Genomic DNA, 18,724 nt, shown 5'->3' with positions numbered 1-18,724 from the left:
TTCACATGAACTCCTTTCCTATTTACACCATTTGGCTCCACTTAGCTATACCCCCTGCGCTAATACACACCCCTACAAATCCTTCTCACATCCATTTTCTTGACCTGGGAGAATGTGAGGGAGCTCCCCTACCCTCCACCCCAAGTACCCAGAACCCACATATATAACACATAAATATCGACATGACAAGGTCTGGTGGTACAAGGCCGCAGCTTTATAACCATTAAATAATTGGTAAGTGCTACCCCTGCCAGAGCAATCACACAAGAGGTGTAGGTCAAAGGTCCTTGAACCAATGACACGTGACAACAAAGTCGGGCCCACGTGACCCAGCCGTTGACGTGAGTGGGCTCCCGGAACTCACATTTAAATGAGCCCTGCCCACTCGCCCCACTGTGCTTTACCAAGTACGGAGCCCTTTCTGGCAAAGATAAGCACACTTCCCCCCAACGTCTGTCGAGTCAGAGACAACACCACAATACTTTGACCCCGTAGGGGTAACAAAATGGAGACTCATCTCCCCTCCATCAAGGAACTTCAGTCCTTATTCTCATATTTCTTATTTATTTACTTATTATAAACTTCAAACAATAGCAACCACATCAACAATATACGCAAAACAGGGAGTTACAACTCAGCCCCATCCTCCTCTCTTGATCAACATGTCCCTCTTTCTCTCTCCCGCTCTCGCCCTTCTAACCCTCGGCCCTGGCTAAACTGCCACACACACATGCTCCACTCCTGGACTTGCTCCTCTGAACGCCTCTGGATGAAATCTCATACTCTTGCACACTTTCTTCACTACAAATATATTCTATCCTGTTTTAACTCTGCTGTCTCCCAGACATAATATACCGACTTTTCTTCACTAATCAACACTCAGAAGTCTAACCCATGCAGACTCTTCTCTGTCTTTGACTCTCTACTCAGACCACCATCTGTTACCGGTCTTTCTTCCTCTATTTAACCTCAGGACTTTGCTGACTATTTTAAGATGAAGACATCCCCTCTGTATCCTCCTCAAATTTAAACATCTTCCTAAGTCTCCTTCTACCATCCTCGACTCATTTTCCTCTGTCACAGTGGAGGACATATCACTGTGATCTCCTCTTCTCCCTCTACCACCTGCCCTCTTGACTCCATTCCCTAACATCTCCTCAAACCTCTTGCTCCTACTTTAATCCGTACACTCACACATTTTCAACCCCAACCCCTACTCTGGCACCATTCTCGCCTGCTTCAAGCATGCAACAGTTATACCTTTACTCACATTTTCCTCTCACATTCACAATGTAGCTAAAACCTGACGCTTTTACCTCTCTAACATTGCAAAGATATGCGCTTTCCTCTGTTCCTCTACTACTAAAACTCTAATGCAGGCCCTCATTCTCTCCCACCTCGACTATTGTAACCTTCTTCTGTCTGATCTTCCTGCCTCTCACCTGTCTCCCTTACAATCTATCCTAAACGCTGCTTCAACAATCACTTTACTCTATCCTAAATCTGTCTCTGCGTCCCTCCCCTGGCTTCGAATTAAACTCCGTATCACTCAAAATTATCCTCCTCACTTTTAAGGCACTCTTCTGCCCCTCCTTACATCTCAGCTCTTGTTTCTCGCTATACACTTGCCCAACTCGTGCGTTGTGTTCAAGGATGTCTTCGGTCTACCCTTTTTGTATCTAAAGCTCTCTCCCACCTAGAACTGTTATTACTCACTGCCCCAGACCTCTGGAATCCCTTTCCCCTCAATATACGACTGGAACCATCTCTCTTCTCGTTTAAGACCTATCTAAAAACACATCTCTTTAACGAAGCATATGGGTAGCTCCGCTGGCTGATACTATACATGCATTGCACTGACCTTGACCCATTACAGATGCACTTACCATAACACCCTCCTACTCTCTAATTTCTTCCTAATTACCACGTAGATTGTAAGCTCTTCGGGACAGGGACTCCCTTTCCTATTGTTACTGTCACGTCTAAAGCATTTATTCCCATTATGTGTTATATTATTATGTCACGTGTATTAATGCTGGGAAGCGCTATGTACAGTACCTGGATGGCGCTATATAAATAAAGCTATACATACATACTAAGATAACTACAGGCATACCCCGGTTTAGGGACACTCACTTTAAGTACACTCACGAGTAAGGACATAGTTTCAATAGCACCATACCCCGCGAGCACAGACACTTTTTCTGCCCTACAGACCGCCGTAGAAGTGACGTGCTGATTCCCCTCACCCAATAGGCAAACGGCAGCTCGTGCATGCATCTGTTAGCACCTCCTGAACAGCAATACCGGCTCTCTACCTGTACCGAAGCATTGATAAGTGGAAAACAGGTAGTGCTTCACTTTAAGTACATTTTCGCTTACATACATGCTCTGAACCCATTGCATACATTAATGCGGGGTACGCCTGTATAAAGTTTGAGTTCAAAGTGTGTGTTCAAATTGTTCTGTTGCAGAAACGAACGCCCGCAGACGAGAACACCACTGTCTGATTGCATAAATCGATAACGTATTGATCCAGCTGTTCCCACGTTACGTTGTTTTATGAATTCGTTTTTTCAGTCCTTCTAGCGACCATCCCTTATCAGGAAACATTGTATGTAAGCATTTTGAACGTGCTTATCTTCTTCGCTAACACCATTTTGTAACTAAGCACTTGATGAGGTCATCATGTCGTCACCAATTCCAAGGAATATTTGATTACCAAATAATTCTTAAATATAATAATCTACTGTGACAGACCTATAATTGCTCAAATTTTCATGAAAGGTTAGTGATTTTTCTCCAAGATATGACTAACAATAAAATGGTGCCCTGCCTTTTCTGTACACAGTGTATACACACACTTGTACCCTAAACACTTCACTGTTTAATGTATTAATATACTTTATCCAATTTTGCTCCACTAAATGACATTTTATTTAATTAAATTAAACATTTGGGAAGATAATTATAGGAGAAGCTAGAGGACTTAATAGCCATTGTTTTGTCAAATTAACCCTAAGAGATCTGAATTGAATGTAAGAACACAGATTAACAAGCTTCATATATATATGCTACCAGTCCAGATGAAAATGTCTACTTCATGATTTGGAGCAAATTGTACCATCTTGATACATATACACATTGCATTTCTTATCAGGAGGCACCAGATCACTTGCACAGTCAGAGAATATACACCAGGTGGCGCCAAAGCAAAGCAGTGACGAATGAATTTGTTTTACAAAACAGTGGAGGCAGCAATCACCTCCTGCAGAGAATGAGGTAAGCAGTAATCAACTCAGCAGAGTAAATGTCTGCAGGGCCGCCAACAGGGGGGGTTTGCCGGGGTTAGTGTCCCGGGCCCGCAGCGGGGGAGGCCCTGCCGGCCGGCGCTGCACATTTCCCTCGACCTCTGGCCAGGCCCTGCTGCCGGTCGCCCCCAGACCCGGACTCTCAGCTGCCTATAAGCCTCTAACCTTTCTCTGCGCATGCGCGATGGGACTCTCATATGTCAGCACACGGCGCACTGTAAGCTGAGTCAAGCTTACTTCCGGCACGATGTCGTCAGAGAGCCCCGTCGTGCACCGGCAGTGGATGCTCGGAGGTGTGGGGCAGAGAAAGGAAGAGGCTTATAGGCAGCTGAGAGCCGGGGCCCGGCCGCGACCGGCAACAGGGTCTGGCCAGAGGTCAGGGGAAATGTGCAGTGCCGGCTGGGCCACCCCAGCCAGCGGACCCCCGCAGACACCGCGCCTGGCCTGACCCAAGGTAAGTCTGTATTTTTTTATGTATTAGGGGTATTTTTAGATGTATTAGGGGGCTTGGGGGTATTTGTATATGTATTGGGGGTATTTGTATATGCATTGGGGGCTTGGGGGTATTGTTATATGTTGGGGGGCTTGGGGGAATTGTTATATATATTGGGGGGCTTGGGGGTATTTTTATATGTATTGGGGGGTGGCTTGGGGGTATTTTTCTATGTATTGGGGGGCTTGGGGGAATTTCTATATGTGTATTAGGGGCTTGAAGGAATTTTTGTATGTATTGGGGGATTGGGGGTATTTTTTATATGTATTGGGGAGGATTGTTGTTTTTATATGATGTGTGTGTATATTTATATTTATGTATATATGTATATATGTGTGTGTATATATATATATATATATATATGGGGTTATATGTATTGTTTTTTTTATATGTATTGGGTAGGTGGGTTTTTTGTATGCGTTTGGGGGGGTGGTTGTATATATTTGGGGGGTGGGGTTTTTTTTGTATGTATTTGGGGGTGGTAAGTTTTTTGCATTTGGAGGTGGCAAGTTTTTTGGTATATATCTTGTAGGGGGAATTGTGTGAGCGGGAGGGAATGAGTGAGCGTGGGGTAATTGACGGTGGGTCGAGTGAGGAACAGAGTAAGAGTGAGACGGAAGGGAGAGAAATACATGCGAGGCGCGAGAGTGAGAAGGGGTGACACGGAAAGGAGAGAACTACATGGAAACAGGGGGGAAGAAAGGGGGCTCTTGAGGTGTGAAATGGGGGGAGGGGAGGCGGCTCACAATACCGCTGGCACGGCGGGGGGAGGTGGGGCCTGCTTAAAATGTTTGTCCTGGGCCCCACGATTTCTGTGGGCGGCCCTGAATGTTTGGATGGTAAATGGAGACGGAAAGTGATCTGCTTTTTCTTATAGCAGAGCAGACTTCTTCAGGAGTGAAGGGGTTAATAAAGACCCCAACAGGCTGAAGGAAAATCAATGCAAGCTCATTTATTCTACATGCTGAGAGCCTCTGTTTGTAGAGCTCTGTTACACTGGAGTATTGATTAGGAAAAAATAAAAACAATCTGCAGAGCCTTCCATGCAGGGATCACCAGTCCTTCTCTGTGCAGGAGTGGGAGAGATGGCGAGAGATGGAGACATGGGAAGGAAATGTACAAGTCCATAATAGTCCATGCAGGCATGCAATGTAAGCCCTGGACACGCAGTGCCATGTACTGTATGTCAAGTAAGTGGGACTAAAAGTGTTCATACGTGTTTCACTAACTGGAGAACTAAAAGATTAATCATTTATGTTTTTATTGTTGTATTTCTATCCCCCAGATACACAACTTACTACCATTTCTATTGGTATACTTTTCTTAACAAAATATAAAATTGAAGTAATTTAACCGTTGTACGTCTGAGTCGCTCTCAGTTGCAACTAAGGGGCAAACATTGGGGCAGGTGGAGTTGCCACCTGGATCCAGATCTCCAGAACGGGTCCATTCAGTGCAGGTTTAAAAAGTGATTGAAAAGGGAAGATGTAAAAGCTAAGTGGTGGCATTTCTAGGAATGAAGGACTGGAAGGCCTAGTAGAGGTACAAAGTGCCACAGGCATTCTGTTACAAGAGCCTATTACGGAGAGTGGCTGCTGTGAAGGTAATACAAAAGACCACTATTTTTCTATTTAGTGTAACATGGTTTGTATCTTCTGGCCTATCTCTCCTCCCTGTCATGTAACTCCTAGCAGTCTAGGCTATGACAGGGTAATCTATGGGCTTTTTGACCCCCCTCATGCCCCTCTTATTAGTGACGGAAGTGTGGTGGTGACTCATGGCCTGTGTAAGCCTATCTGGTATAAGTATGGACCATGAGCCCACCCCTTCTGGTTCCTCCTAGAAGGGAGTGGCAAATTTAGTTAGTCCTGCTCTGGAAGAGTAAGAGAGCAGTAGAGCTGTAAGTCTCTCCCATCGCGGGATGAGCGTGCTCACCCTCAGCCCTGTGGCTGGGGTAACATCTGATTCAACCCACAGATGCCCTGTAATATCAGGGGCAATCACCATTCAGAGACCTCTGAGACTATGCCCCGCTGTCAGGAAGAACTACAGTGAATGCCAGCCAATAAAGACCCTTGTTCATTATACTCCTGTCTGAGTGTCAGTCCCTGGGCAGGAGGGAGATTGTGCAATAGTGGGGGCTGATCTCTGGACCCTGGAGCCTACTATGGCTGGAGGTGCTAACACAGAACTACAAAAAGAACTACAGAGAAGGAACCTGAGCCTGTCCTGACGTCCCACCATCGCAGATCCAACTCTGCTCTCCTGAACCTAAGAAGTATCCGCACCACACACCAGGTAGCAGAAGCTGTGCATCTCCCACTGGGGAGGGGGGGGGGGGGGGGGGAACAGTGCTACATTACCATCCTACAATTCCACTATCTTTTAAAAGGAAAATACATATTTTATAAAGCTTCTTCACTCTCCAATTTTCACAGCATAAACACAGTCAATGAGCATTGTCACAATGTTTAATTAATTTAGATTAAAAAATAAAATGTAATTAGGCAAAACACCACTACTTTTTAAAATCTCTTGGACCACTGATTACAGAGACCAGTGTGGATTTTAGCTCCCCTTGCTGCCCTAACCACCGCAGAGAGTGACCGCCTTACCCTGGGAGCATAATACCCCAAAACACAGTTGATTTTAGTTAAGGGGAATGACAGGAATGTAGTAAACGCATCAATCTCTTCAAACAATTCATTTAAAGCTACATTTAAATTATAATAATGTCCTTGCTCCCAATATCATTTTTTTTTTCCAAAAAATTTTTTATTTGGCTACAGTTGTTCTTTTATCAATTCTTGAGGGCCATTTTCATTCACCATGGGACCCTGTTTTTTCTGGGCTTGGTATCTCAGGAGTTGACTAGGACGCAAAGATGGAAAAATAGCTCAAGAGATCTTCCGAGTACTTCTGCTGAGTGCTCTGTCCAGGTTACAGTGCATTCCAACTGTTCATCATATAAGCATCTGCTGTGTGAACCCGGCAGATCAAAGGGGTTAAATGGTCAGGCGTACGCCACTGTGTCATGGTAACCCACAGTTTAGCACATACTGTATCTTTTTTTTTAAGCTGCTGGATCCTCGCCAGCTTCATGCCGTCAGCAGCCGTTGCTTTCTATTGACTTAAGAGTTAGGACGCTGGTCTTTAGCACCACCTGAAGGGAAAGAAAGTAACAAATCCTTACACATTGCTAGTTAGTGTACGGAGGTGGCAGGAATGTGTGGGAGGCCAAGAACACAGAGAGAAGGTTCAAACACTATATTGTTTCTATTCTTCAAGAGAACAGCAAATAAAAATATCACTTGTGAGCGTATTCACATGTCTCAGACAGGTCTGCGCTTTTCCTCATTATCTCTTAGCATACAATGCTTCCACTGCAGCCAGGGATTCTGGGAAATTACATGCAAATGAGCACTTAGTGTGTCACCCTTTGCTTCGTATCCATTTTAACTTGGAGCTTTATAAGCTTATGCCTGCCGTATTACACAGCTGTTCAGCACAGCCTGAGCTAAGGAATTGCATAGTCGGTAAGCCAGTATTCTTCAGGAGGGAGTTTAATTTAAAGCAACAGTTCCTGCCCACAGGAAGCAGGGGGTCGCCGGAGCACTGTTACGTCCTGATTGGGCATTTATTCAATCATGCAGACCAATAGTAAGCACAGACGGATGAAGCTGCGAGTTCCTATTAGCCTGCCTATCCTGGGACATTTAGACAGCCATTTTGTTTCCTCTGGAGGGGACGGTATCGGCGCTACGTTTTCAGAAACGTGGGGTCCCCAAAGCTGAAAGGATGTGTTTCAGCACCAAAGACCCCATGCTTCCCACCTATTATGTATAAAGGGTTCAGATACAACAAATGAATAGGGCAAACTACTGGTTTAACTCTTTTCTTATTAATACAATATATAGGTAAATGTGTAAGTTGAATTATTGACCCCCACACACAGAGGTCAATCACTACACCCCAGTTCTGCATTACCCTATTCTATCTCTGTACTAAACCCCACTATCAGGCTAGTCAAGCCTCACTGGTTTTCTGCCAGTATCCCTTGTAGTCAGTATCACCAATTTTCTATGCTAACATAGATATAATTAGTCTCAATTATTGAAATAAGTACTTTTTCCTTGAAATGTAATTTCTTTGGGGTTCAGGACATTTATTTGGGTCTTTGGAAGTTTACATCTCTTTGCTGCACTTCTGCTCATCAACACCCCCCTAACACCCTGTTACAGGCACTCAGAAAGCTTTTCCTTGTATGTGGGCTGCAAAAAGGGGGGTGGATTATTGCTGATCACATGAAATCATTCTGCTGATCCAGTAAATGGTGATGAAATTCAAAGCACTGGTGTGTGAAATATGTAAAGGCAGGTTCATAGTATGCGCATCTGCTTTTCTGAAACCAGCCGGCACTGCAAAGTTAACACCCTAACAATGCACTAAAGGGGTTCGCTTAGTAAACTCCCTCCCACCCAGTCTGTCCCTCGCTCCCCCAGTGTCTCTCTCTCTCTCCAGCCATTGTGTCTCTTCCTCCCACCAGTGTCTCTCTCTTTCCCTCCCCCCAGTGTGTATCTCTCCCTCCAGCCAGTGTGTGTGTGTGTCTCTCCCTTCCCTCCAGTGTTTCTCTTACCTTCCCACAGGGTGTCTCACCTACCCCCGTGGTTTCTCTCCTTCCCCCCAGTGTCTTTCTCTCCCCCTCCACCCAATATGTATCCCCTCCCCCCATGTTGCACTTTCACCCCCCCCCCCACCTCTCCATGTCTCTCTTTCACCCAACTCTCCATGTCTCTCTTTCACCCACCTCCCACCTCTCCATGTCTCTCACCCCCCTCCCCATGTCTATCTTTGACCCCCCAACCCCGTCCCCATGTCTCTCTTTGACACCCTCCCACCTCTCAATGTCTCTCTTTGACCCCCCTCCCAGCTCTCTATGACACACACACACACACTCACCTTATCACGCTGCGTTCAGCAAGGCAAAGCCTGTGCTGCATAAGCTGTGCAGCACAGCGCCACCTAATGCCTGAAGGAGAAATTGCAGCTACCGACTGCTTTTATCTCTGCTTCTGACAAAATCGCCGCCTGCGCCCCCCCTAAACAATCTTGCGCCCCCCAGTTTGCGCACCGCTGAATTCTATTCCATGAACTTGGGACTTTTTATTTTAAAACAATATTTTTATATTTACATCTCACATGTTGTTTTAAGTTTGTTATATATTGGTCATTGTTTTTTTTTATCAATATTTTACATATATAGATACACAACTTTAGCCGTGGTTTATTAATCCCTTGTATGTATTGTCATTATTGCATCACCATTTATTTACAGCTATATTAATAGGCATTTGTATATTATCATTTTTTCCACCACCCTATATTTCACTTATATTGGGTTGTTTTAGTCAAGTGCTGCACCCCATAGGCGCTGTCGATCTATAATTTCTATATACAGTATATATACATATACAAGAATCAGCACTCCTGGTATAAATAATAATATGGCCTGGTGCCTGTTCCGTAAAGATAAATAAAATATACTTTCCCATCCGAGGACTGATAGAGACAGCACACGTGTATGCATACACATCCCCTTGAAAAAGACCCCTCTGTGGGGTAGAAACATCGGTTATTCGTGATGCCTATGCTGTTTAAGCTAATATAACATTTTTGTTATCTACCTACTGTGTGCTGTCTCTATCAGTCCTCGGATGGTAACGTATATTCTATATATATAGTATATATATTGTGATAAACGCCCCTCTTTTGTAGTGCTGACGTCTGTCTGGGTTCTTCCCGACACAGTCTTCTAGGGTTATTTAATACAAAAACAGGATCATGCAAAGTATTAAGCTGCTTAACTCAGGCTTCTGCCTGCTTTATTTTCATCCAAGTAAGGTACTGCAGCTTTAACATGTGTAGGTTAGAGGTACTCAGATACTTTCATTCAGCAGTTCACTCATTTCATTGTTACAGTATTTCCCACACTGTTATTTCAAGTAAAAAGAAACCAAATTATATAAACAAAATCCTATCCCTTTCAGGGATCTAACTACACATAGAATCCGTCTCTCTAACAGCTGCTGGCCAACTAACCTGGTTCCCCAGCTTAAAACAATGCTCTCTCATTTAGGGTCACTTAGATACAGCACAGTCTTTTAGCAACAGCAGTAAACATTTGTTTGGTCTTATCTGTTCGTGGTGGGAACTCGGTCCCGTGTCCAGGCAAATCCTCTGGTACTGTGATACTTGGAGGGGCCGTCAACCCCGAAACTGGAAACAGGGGAGCAGCGATACCCCCAGCCTCCAGGCTCTAAGGAGAGAGAGTCAAATGCAAAACCTCTCTGCTCTAAATACCTGTGCATGTGATTAGAAGAGCAGGTGAGGGAGAACTAGAGCCATTGTAATCTGTGGTCTGGATTTTCCATCCAGCTGCCTGAGTTAATGGGAAGCTGTGGAACGGATCATTTTTAGCTATTCCTGCACTTTCTGCTCTAAAATGGGGCAGAAAGCTGCCTAACATCTTTGGACTATGTCACATATCCCCCTCCCCAGCTCACACCTACTGGGGTGAGCGGCCATGGACCTCACTGGGGTGAGCGTCCTACCTGAAATACTTGAGCTAACTGCTCAGTACAACATTAAGTATTTACATGACACGAATATGAACTTCATTATAAATTTACCAACCGAAAAGGGCATTTTTTTTTTTTTTCCCATATTGTAAGCTACCAATATTTTTTCTCTTATACTACAGCCTTGTAATCTTAAGGGCCATCAACCCTGTATATTAATTTGTAGTTTAGCTACATTTTCAACACAGAGAACCAATATAACATTGTAATATTGACAAAATGCTTATTTGCATAGTTAAGTGTCCGTGACATAGTCCACACGTGTAATAAAAAAAATAAATCGGTCAGTTCCCCCAAACATTTTTTTTTTTTTTTTTGACTTCCAGTCTATTGCATCCTTTGACTTTATTTCATAGCCCGCTGCAACCTGCAAATGACTGGACTGTTTCTTTAGCTTCTGATGAGACCCTTGGACCAGATTCTCCTTGGCTCCACAGTGTGGTCCAGATTGGTGAGATATGGAACTATTCAGGCGCCGTGTTAACCTTCGTTGTTTTTTCTTTTCAATCTTTGATTTCCCTTTTGTGGCCATTACCAGGCCTTTGGGTTTTGGAGACCTAGTTGCCTCTGTACAAACGTAGTCCATATTAACCATGTCATCAGGATCTGTCAACAAGTTTGTTTTTTCAGGAACTGCCACCCACTTGGCTAAAACATCTTCTGTGTTGTCCTGGGTGTGTCCACTAGTTTGATAATCTTCTGGACAACGTAAATGAAATTGAGGATCTGGATTTTTGAATCCCAGATCAGGGAGTATATTCTCAGGAGGGTGCCTATCTGTTTCTGGAATAACAGCAGCACAATCAAAGTCAATTCTTTCTCCTTCCTCTTTGTCATCAGTGAGGGCATTGAGTTTACTTTCCCTGGTCTCCTTTTGTGACCGTGTCTCTTTTAGCCTTGGAATCTCTTTCTCCAACTTCATCTTTATAGCAAATCGTAATATTGCAACAGCATTGAAGATACACGTATAGGAACGTACAGCTTGCTTGGTTAGGAGGTAGGATTGATAGCCCGACTGAACCACTTTAGCCGCTTCTCCCATGTCCGTCATCTGTTTCAGAGCGAGGTTTAACTCTGTTTCATTTTCTCTATTCTTGACCTGCAGCTGCAGGTGCTCCTTCCGGGTCCTGTCCAGCTCCAGCTGCAGCCGGGCCCCCTCATTTGCCGTGTGGTCCAGCTGCTTGTAGATATCGGCCATCTCGCTTTTATAGCGCAGTGTCAGGCAAACCACCTGACGGACGGACACCTCCTCTCTCTTGGCGCACTGTATCTCGCGCTCAGCCATCTGCTTCTGCAGCTCTTCAACCTGATCGTGCCAGACCTCCCTCAGGGTCTTCACCTCTTTCTGGTGCTTGCTCTGGGTTTGCATCAGCGCCTCCATTTTTTGGAGCTCTGCAGTTTGTGTCGCCTGGATCGCCGCTGATTCTGTATTCTGCAGTGCTTCCTGCATTTCTAACTTTTCCTGGATCAATTGCTTCTCCACTTTTTCTGCTTGGTGAAGCTTCTCATCACCTTCACTGATCTGGTCAGTCAAGTCTGAATTTTTCTGTGTCAGACTTACATTCTCTCTTTTTACAGTCTCTAAATTACTCAGGGTATTCTCATAGGTTTTCTTCAATGTACACAGCTCTGTGCTGCGAGCGTAGACCTCATGGCGTGAGAGTTCCAGCTCTGCTTTAAGCGCGCTAGCCTCTTGCCGAGAAACCCCCAACTCTGTGATGAAGTTTTGCACATCTTTCTGGGACATCTCATAGCATAGTTTCCAGTCAGTTCTTGTTTTCTTTGATTCGCTTGGCTCTCTGCCTATGATGGTAGCAGTAGCCTTTGTCATCTCTAGGCGTGTCGTCATTCCTGGGACGATTGCGCCAGGCCCTATGGGCTGTTGCTCATCTCGGCGCCTTTCTGACGCATGTCCTGACAGTGCAGGTTCAAGTGGCTCGGTCACTTCCCCTGTGACTTGAGGAACAGTTTTCTTTCTTTTTGCTTTATTAGCTCCAGAGATATCAGTGGTGCTGGGCACACACTCACTGGTATCAGCTTCCACATCTTGCTTGCACTCACAGGGCGTTGCTTGCTTTTGCAGCTGTTTGTCTTTGAAAATTTTGGGGCACACATCTTCCATGTGACCTACTTCACGACTGGCCCAGCATACTAAATTCATCTGTGGGTACGGCTCTCCTCCAGGGTCGTGATCATAGTATGGCCTGAAGGGACACTGTTTTGTATGGTTACGTACATTACACAACAAACATTTCACGTCGGCCATTTTAGAAACCCGGCAGGGACAATTTGCTAGCTGCAATTTCACTTACTTCAGCAGCTTACATACAGCACTTGCTAGCTGCAAATTCACTCACTTCAGCAAAAGGCATAAGCTTTACAAACAGCACTTGCTAGATGCAAAAAAATTTTTTTCTCTTCAGCAAAACATTTTGGTTTTCTGTTTGGGTTCAGGGTGCTATTGCATCCACACTTCGCACATTCTCTGTGTATGCTAGAAGCACAACTGATATACACAGCGGGACAGACTTCACTCATAGCATCTGTACTTTAGTTCAGCTGGGCGGCCATTTTAACCCCCCGCATTTATTTGCAAACCCACAGACTTTTTAGTGTCTGCCCGCATTCTCCACCATATGTGACAAACGCCCCTCTTTTGTAGTGCTGACGTCTGTCTGGGTTCTTCCCGACACAGTCTTCTAGGGTTATTTAATACAAAAACAGGATCATGCAAAGTATTAAGCTGCTTAACTCAGGCTTCTGCCTGCTTTATTTTCATCCAAGTAAGGTACTGCAGCTTTAACATGTGTAGGTTAGAGGTACTCAGATACTTTCATTCAGCAGTTCACTCATTTCATTGTTACAGTATTTCCCACACTGTTATTTCAAGTAAAAAGAAACCAAATTATATAAACAAAATCCTATCCCTTTCAGGGATCTAACTACACATAGAATCCGTCTCTCTAACAGCTGCTGGCCAACTAACCTGGTTCCCCAGCTTAAAACAATGCTCTCTCATTTAGGGTCACTTAGATACAGCACAGTCTTTTAGCAACAGCAGTAAACATTTGTTTGGTCTTATCTGTTCGTGGTGGAAACTCGGTCCCGTGTCCAGGCAAATCCTCTGGTACTGTGATACTTGGAGGGGCCGTCAACCCCGAAACTGGAAACAGGGGAGCAGCGATACCCCCAGCCTCCAGGCTCTAAGGAGAGAGAGTCAAATGCAAAACCTCTCTGCTCTAAATACCTGTGCATGTGATTAGAAGAGCAGGTGAGGGAGAACTAGAGCCATTGTAATCTGTGGTCTGGATTTTCCATCCAGCTGCCTGAGTTAATGGGAAGCTGTGGAACGGATCATTTTTAGCTATTCCTGCACTTTCTGCTCTAAAATGGGGCAGAAAGCTGCCTAACATCTTTGGACTATGTCACATATCCCCCTCCCCAGCTCACACCTACTGGGGTGAGCGGCCATGGACCTCACTGGGGTGAGCGTCCTACCTGAAATACTTGAGCTAACTGCTCAGTACAACATTAAGTATTTACATGACACGAATATGAACTTCATTATAAATTTACCAACCGAAAAGGGCATTTTTTTTTTTTTTTTCCCATATTGTAAGCTACCAATATTTTTTCTCTTATACTACAGCCTTGTAATCTTAAGGGCCATCAACCCTGTATATTAATTTGTAGTTTAGCTACATTTTCAACACAGAGAACCAATATAACATTGTAATATTGACAAAATGCTTATTTGCATAGTTAAGTGTCCGTGACATAGTCCACACGTGTAATAAAAAAAATAAATCGGTCAGTTCCCCCAAACATTTTTTTTTTTTTTTTTTGACTTCCAGTCTATTGCATCCTTTGACTTTATTTCATAGCCCGCTGCAACCTGCAAATGACTGGACTGTTTCTTTAGCTTCTGATGAGACCCTTGGACCAGATTCTCCTTGGCTCCACAGTGTGGTCCAGATTGGTCTGTGGTCTGGATTTTCCATCCAGCTGCCTGAGTTAATGGGAAGCTGTGGAACGGATCATTTTTAGCTATTCCTGCACTTTCTGCTCTAAAATGGGGCAGAAAGCTGCCTAACATCTTTGGACTATGTCACAATATACAGTGAGTACGTTACCATCCAGCAGGGCAGCAGAACAGCAAAGAGAGATAGCACTCAGAGGTAAGTCAGCAAAATAATGTATTGAAACAGACACAAAAATCCGACGTTTCGATCCCCAGAGGGATCTTCTCTCTCCCCCCTTCTCTGGGGAAATGCAGTCTCTCTCTCTCTCTCTGTGTAGTCACTTCCTGACTTTTAAAACTCATGTGTATTCAGGAGTCCAGTCTGATTTGCTGCAGCTGATCTAGCTTCTCTATGGGAGATTAACTCCCTGTAGCATACTATCTGCAACACTCCAGCCTATATATGGGCAGTGATTGTATCACTATATAGATGTAACTCCTCTACTTTTATCTCTCAGACGCACAACTATCACTGAGGCCTTAGTCCCTTGTTACTTACTGGGCCACAAGTGACCTACGGTCAGACGGCGGGAATAATACAGACACAATGCACTTGGTTTACTATACACGTATTAAACAAAGTTCCAGGGATCAGGTCCCAGTGATCAGGGCTCAGCAACAAGCATGACATATATATGTAATCCAAAAGTGATAATCACTGATAAGGGGGACAGAGCTATGATGAAAGCTACGTGAGACTTAATAAACACCTATAATAGTTTGACTCATTTATGATGTATGCATATTAAGCAGTATGAGAGTTTCTATGAGGTGGTGACAGACCTATATATATACCATAACGGTCATGCCTGCCCTCTCAGTGAAACAAACTATACGTAACATAATAACAAGGTCCTGGAGTAAGCAGGTAAGTACTCACTCGTGTAGCAGCTCACCCTTGTATGGTGCGTGCATCACGCCGGTATTGAAGAGAAGAGACTGTCCCATGGGGTCCAAAAAACGGAGCACAGCTGTAGAGAAATAGGGGCTACAAAACAGTAAAAAACGATTAAAAGGACTTTATTAGGTGGTAAGTGAGGGGTACAGGGCTACTCTGACGCGTTTCGGGAACAAGTCCCTTTGTCAAAGAGTGGATTCGCGTCGGTATACCTTCCCGTATAAATATGCGAACCCCCACCCCCAACGGTGACGTCACGGAATTCAAATATTGCGCGAATAGCCCAACCGGCATATCCCATTGGTAGAAACCAACCACCAATAGGATGCCAGGTTGAGGGCTCGCCTCTCGGGTAAGCTAGGGCTGCGGAGGAATGCATAACGGGGAGTGTATAGAAAAATACAATACACAACGTGATAAATAATTAAAATAGTATAGCGCAATGCTGGTGATAATAAAAACACGAACTTGGACCATATTATTGGTTCTCTGCAAAATTTTACTCCCCGTTATGCATTCCTCCGCAGCCCTAGCTTACACGAGAGGCGAGCCCTCAACCTGGCATCCTATTGGTGGTTGGTTTCTACCAATGGGATATGCCGGTTGGGCTATTCGCGCAATATTTGAATTCCGTGACGTCACCGTTGGGGGTGGGGGTTCGCATATTTATACGGGAAGGTATACAGACGCGAATCCACTCTTTGACAAAGGGACTTGTTCCCGAAACACGTCAGAGTAGCGCTGTACCCCTCACTTACCACCTAATAAAGTCCTTTTAATCGTTTTTTACTGGTTTGTAGCCCCTATTTCTCTACAGCTGTGCTCCGTTTTTTGGACCCCATGGGACAGTCTCTTCTATACACGTATTAAACTGAGGCACCATGTGATCCTCAGCAGTGGATCACTACACACTGTACACATATACAACACAATCCCCAAATAGCGCTGCACGGATATGAGTCAGTGTCAGTGGTTTAGTAGCCACCCTATCCTGGGTATGTTAGCTTATGATGGTGCCAGCACACTGTGGGAGCTCGTGTTGTACTGAGCCTGTTGCAGGCCTGTTCTTCAAAAAGGTGCTTCGGTACCACTGTGTCTTTACACCGTCGAGTGTCCTCTCCAGCGGCACTCTGAGACTGTAGCTCTCAGCTCCTGTCACCTGGTCCACTCTCTCTGCAGACCTCAAACAAACCTGTTGGACTGAGGTCCACACAGATCAAATCTTAAAGGCTCCTCTCTCACATAGTCCCTCCTCTTCTACTGCCACTGTTATTGGCTGCTCTCATGTTCATCACAGTTACGTTGGTGAGGAACCTGCCAGGGGGCAGTGTGATAGTGTGTGAGCTCACACACAGGGGGTTACATATATTTTAATATACTGGAGTAGGGGACTCTTGGAGTGTGTTCCTGCTACTTTACTCTGAACAGAACACCCTCCTGGGAGTATACCATAGCCATTCCTGGCTGAGGTCTGCCAACTCCTTCAGTCCCGCTGGCAGGAGAATGGTGGTGGAAATGGGGGTCCCCTGTAGGCAAGACTTGGTAGGTGGTGCTCTGTAATGACTCTTGATTCAAGTAATACAGTATACTGTACATTTTTGGGGCCGATGGGGAAAGAGACAGAACAACTTTAAGTAGAAATACTTCTTCTACCGTTCTGTCCATTTCAATGAATTGCAGGCCCCTCTGGTACTGAAGAGGTTACGCAGCAAGATTTGGACTTGATTCTTTTTGCAGAGTGCTGCAGGGTGCTGCTGATAATGAAGAGAGAATAATTTGCATATTCATTTCTTTAGCATCTCGTGACCTAAATAGGCTGATCATTTCATCTTAGCTACTTATTTACAATGCCAATTATTCAACAGAATAAACGTGCTTAGCCAACGAATGCTTTAATTGCACTGTGTCTGCTCAAATGATTTTTCTTCGTTTCAAAGCTGTTAGGTCTTAATTAAAGGTTGGCCGATTTATTCTGCCTTTGGGTATTGGCAGGTGTGAAAGAATAACTGGTTTCTTAGTGGATGTAGTTTAAAGTCACATGGCCAGGCAGCGGGATTATAAAGACATTTATTAACAGAACCTGTGTTCAAATAACATTATGGGTCCCTAAGGTACATTTGGATTATGTATCAACTGGAGTCAAGTTTCTGGCATTACCGGGGAGGGGGGTTCAAAATGTTGTCCAAAATCAGCATTTTTTCAGATGCAACATACAGTACACAGTAGTGAATTTTGTTTCTCTATAACTTGTTGCAAGTTACAGGCTTACTGAATGTTGATATTAGAAACCCAGTCCCACACAGACTGCCCATAAAACAATGTCAAAATGTATTTATATTATTTGTGCCTTGGTGTTAATGTTTTTACCCGGATCATGTACTTCATTGTGAAGTCCTCCTTTCATTTTCTGTTTTGGAAAGTTTGTGATGTTTAGACGATGGGGTCTATTTTTCAAAGTCACCCGCCTGCAAAACCAAGGTGAAAAAACTGCACTAAGAAAAGACATTCTCATTACATTAAATAAGATACAGCTGGTGCAGTATTTCTGCCCCAGTGTTGCTTCTGGGAAACTGATAAATGACTCCTTTCTCTGCAGGTCATCTTTGTTTTGTTTTAAAACTGCGTTGTAATGCAACCCTGGAACAGCTGCTGCATCCTTTCTGAGTTGGCTATTATCAGCACCTATCCAGTTAATTATAGAACCAGTGTGCAGAATATATTCTGTGATATTTGTCACTACTTTTCAGGCTTATATCTGCAAAGGTATTAACCTCAATGTTAAAACAGCCTTAAAAATGGCAGAGGAGATGCTTGTATGGAAGAGTGCTTTCATTTTATGCAACACTTAACATAGTTTGTTTGATGGGACTGGGGCTATAAAGTTTACAACACTCGGGAGCGAAAGGTAATGATTGAAAAGGCCCAAGAAAAGTGGGAGAGATCCAATTTTCAGAAGAGTGTTTTTGCAGATCTAAAATTCCAAATCCTACAGTTTAAGAGTTATTCACCAAGATCCGAAAAGGGGTATCTGACAGTGATCCTGTGATTCATATCGATGGCAATGGCAGATCGAGCTTCGATAGAACTTACTGGAGCTTAGTGAATCCTGGCATATGTGTCTTCTCTGTAGAGAACATTTTTTTAGTGGTGTTCATAAAAATACAGACATATAAGATAAATGCTGCACACCTAAAAATAGAGTATAACCATAGACACAATTACCGCTGCTCCCGTGCTTGATCGACAGCCTGTTGTCAATCCAATACATGTAGTAGCAGAAGGAACACAGGGCACAACGTATTTGAGATAACTAAAGTCATTTATTGAGCTAAACACAACGTTTCGACCTTAGCGGTCTTTATA

General features: G+C 44.1%; 1 protein-coding gene across 2 annotated transcripts in view; it reads left to right on the top strand.

Annotated features, from left to right (window-relative positions):
* ARHGEF37 (Rho guanine nucleotide exchange factor 37) overlaps positions 1 to 4,843 on the top strand; it is a 110,249-nt gene extending 105,406 nt beyond the window's left edge. For both annotated transcript variants that reach the window (XM_075600944.1, XM_075600945.1), the window contains exons 16-17: positions 3,161 to 3,282; positions 4,682 to 4,843. In XM_075600944.1, the coding sequence (XP_075457059.1) occupies positions 3,161 to 3,282; positions 4,682 to 4,772 (213 nt within the window). In that variant the 3' untranslated portion in view covers positions 4,773 to 4,843. The remainder of the gene's footprint in view (positions 1 to 3,160; positions 3,283 to 4,681) is intronic.
* Positions 4,844 to 18,724: the final 13,881 nt, after the last annotated feature.

This window comes from Ascaphus truei, chromosome 5 (genome assembly GCF_040206685.1).
Source record: "Ascaphus truei isolate aAscTru1 chromosome 5, aAscTru1.hap1, whole genome shotgun sequence".
In the NCBI taxonomy this organism is placed as follows: domain Eukaryota; kingdom Metazoa; phylum Chordata; class Amphibia; order Anura; family Ascaphidae; genus Ascaphus; species Ascaphus truei.
Note: the sequence above shows the minus strand (reverse complement) of the source record. Positions and strands in the feature narration are given on the sequence as shown.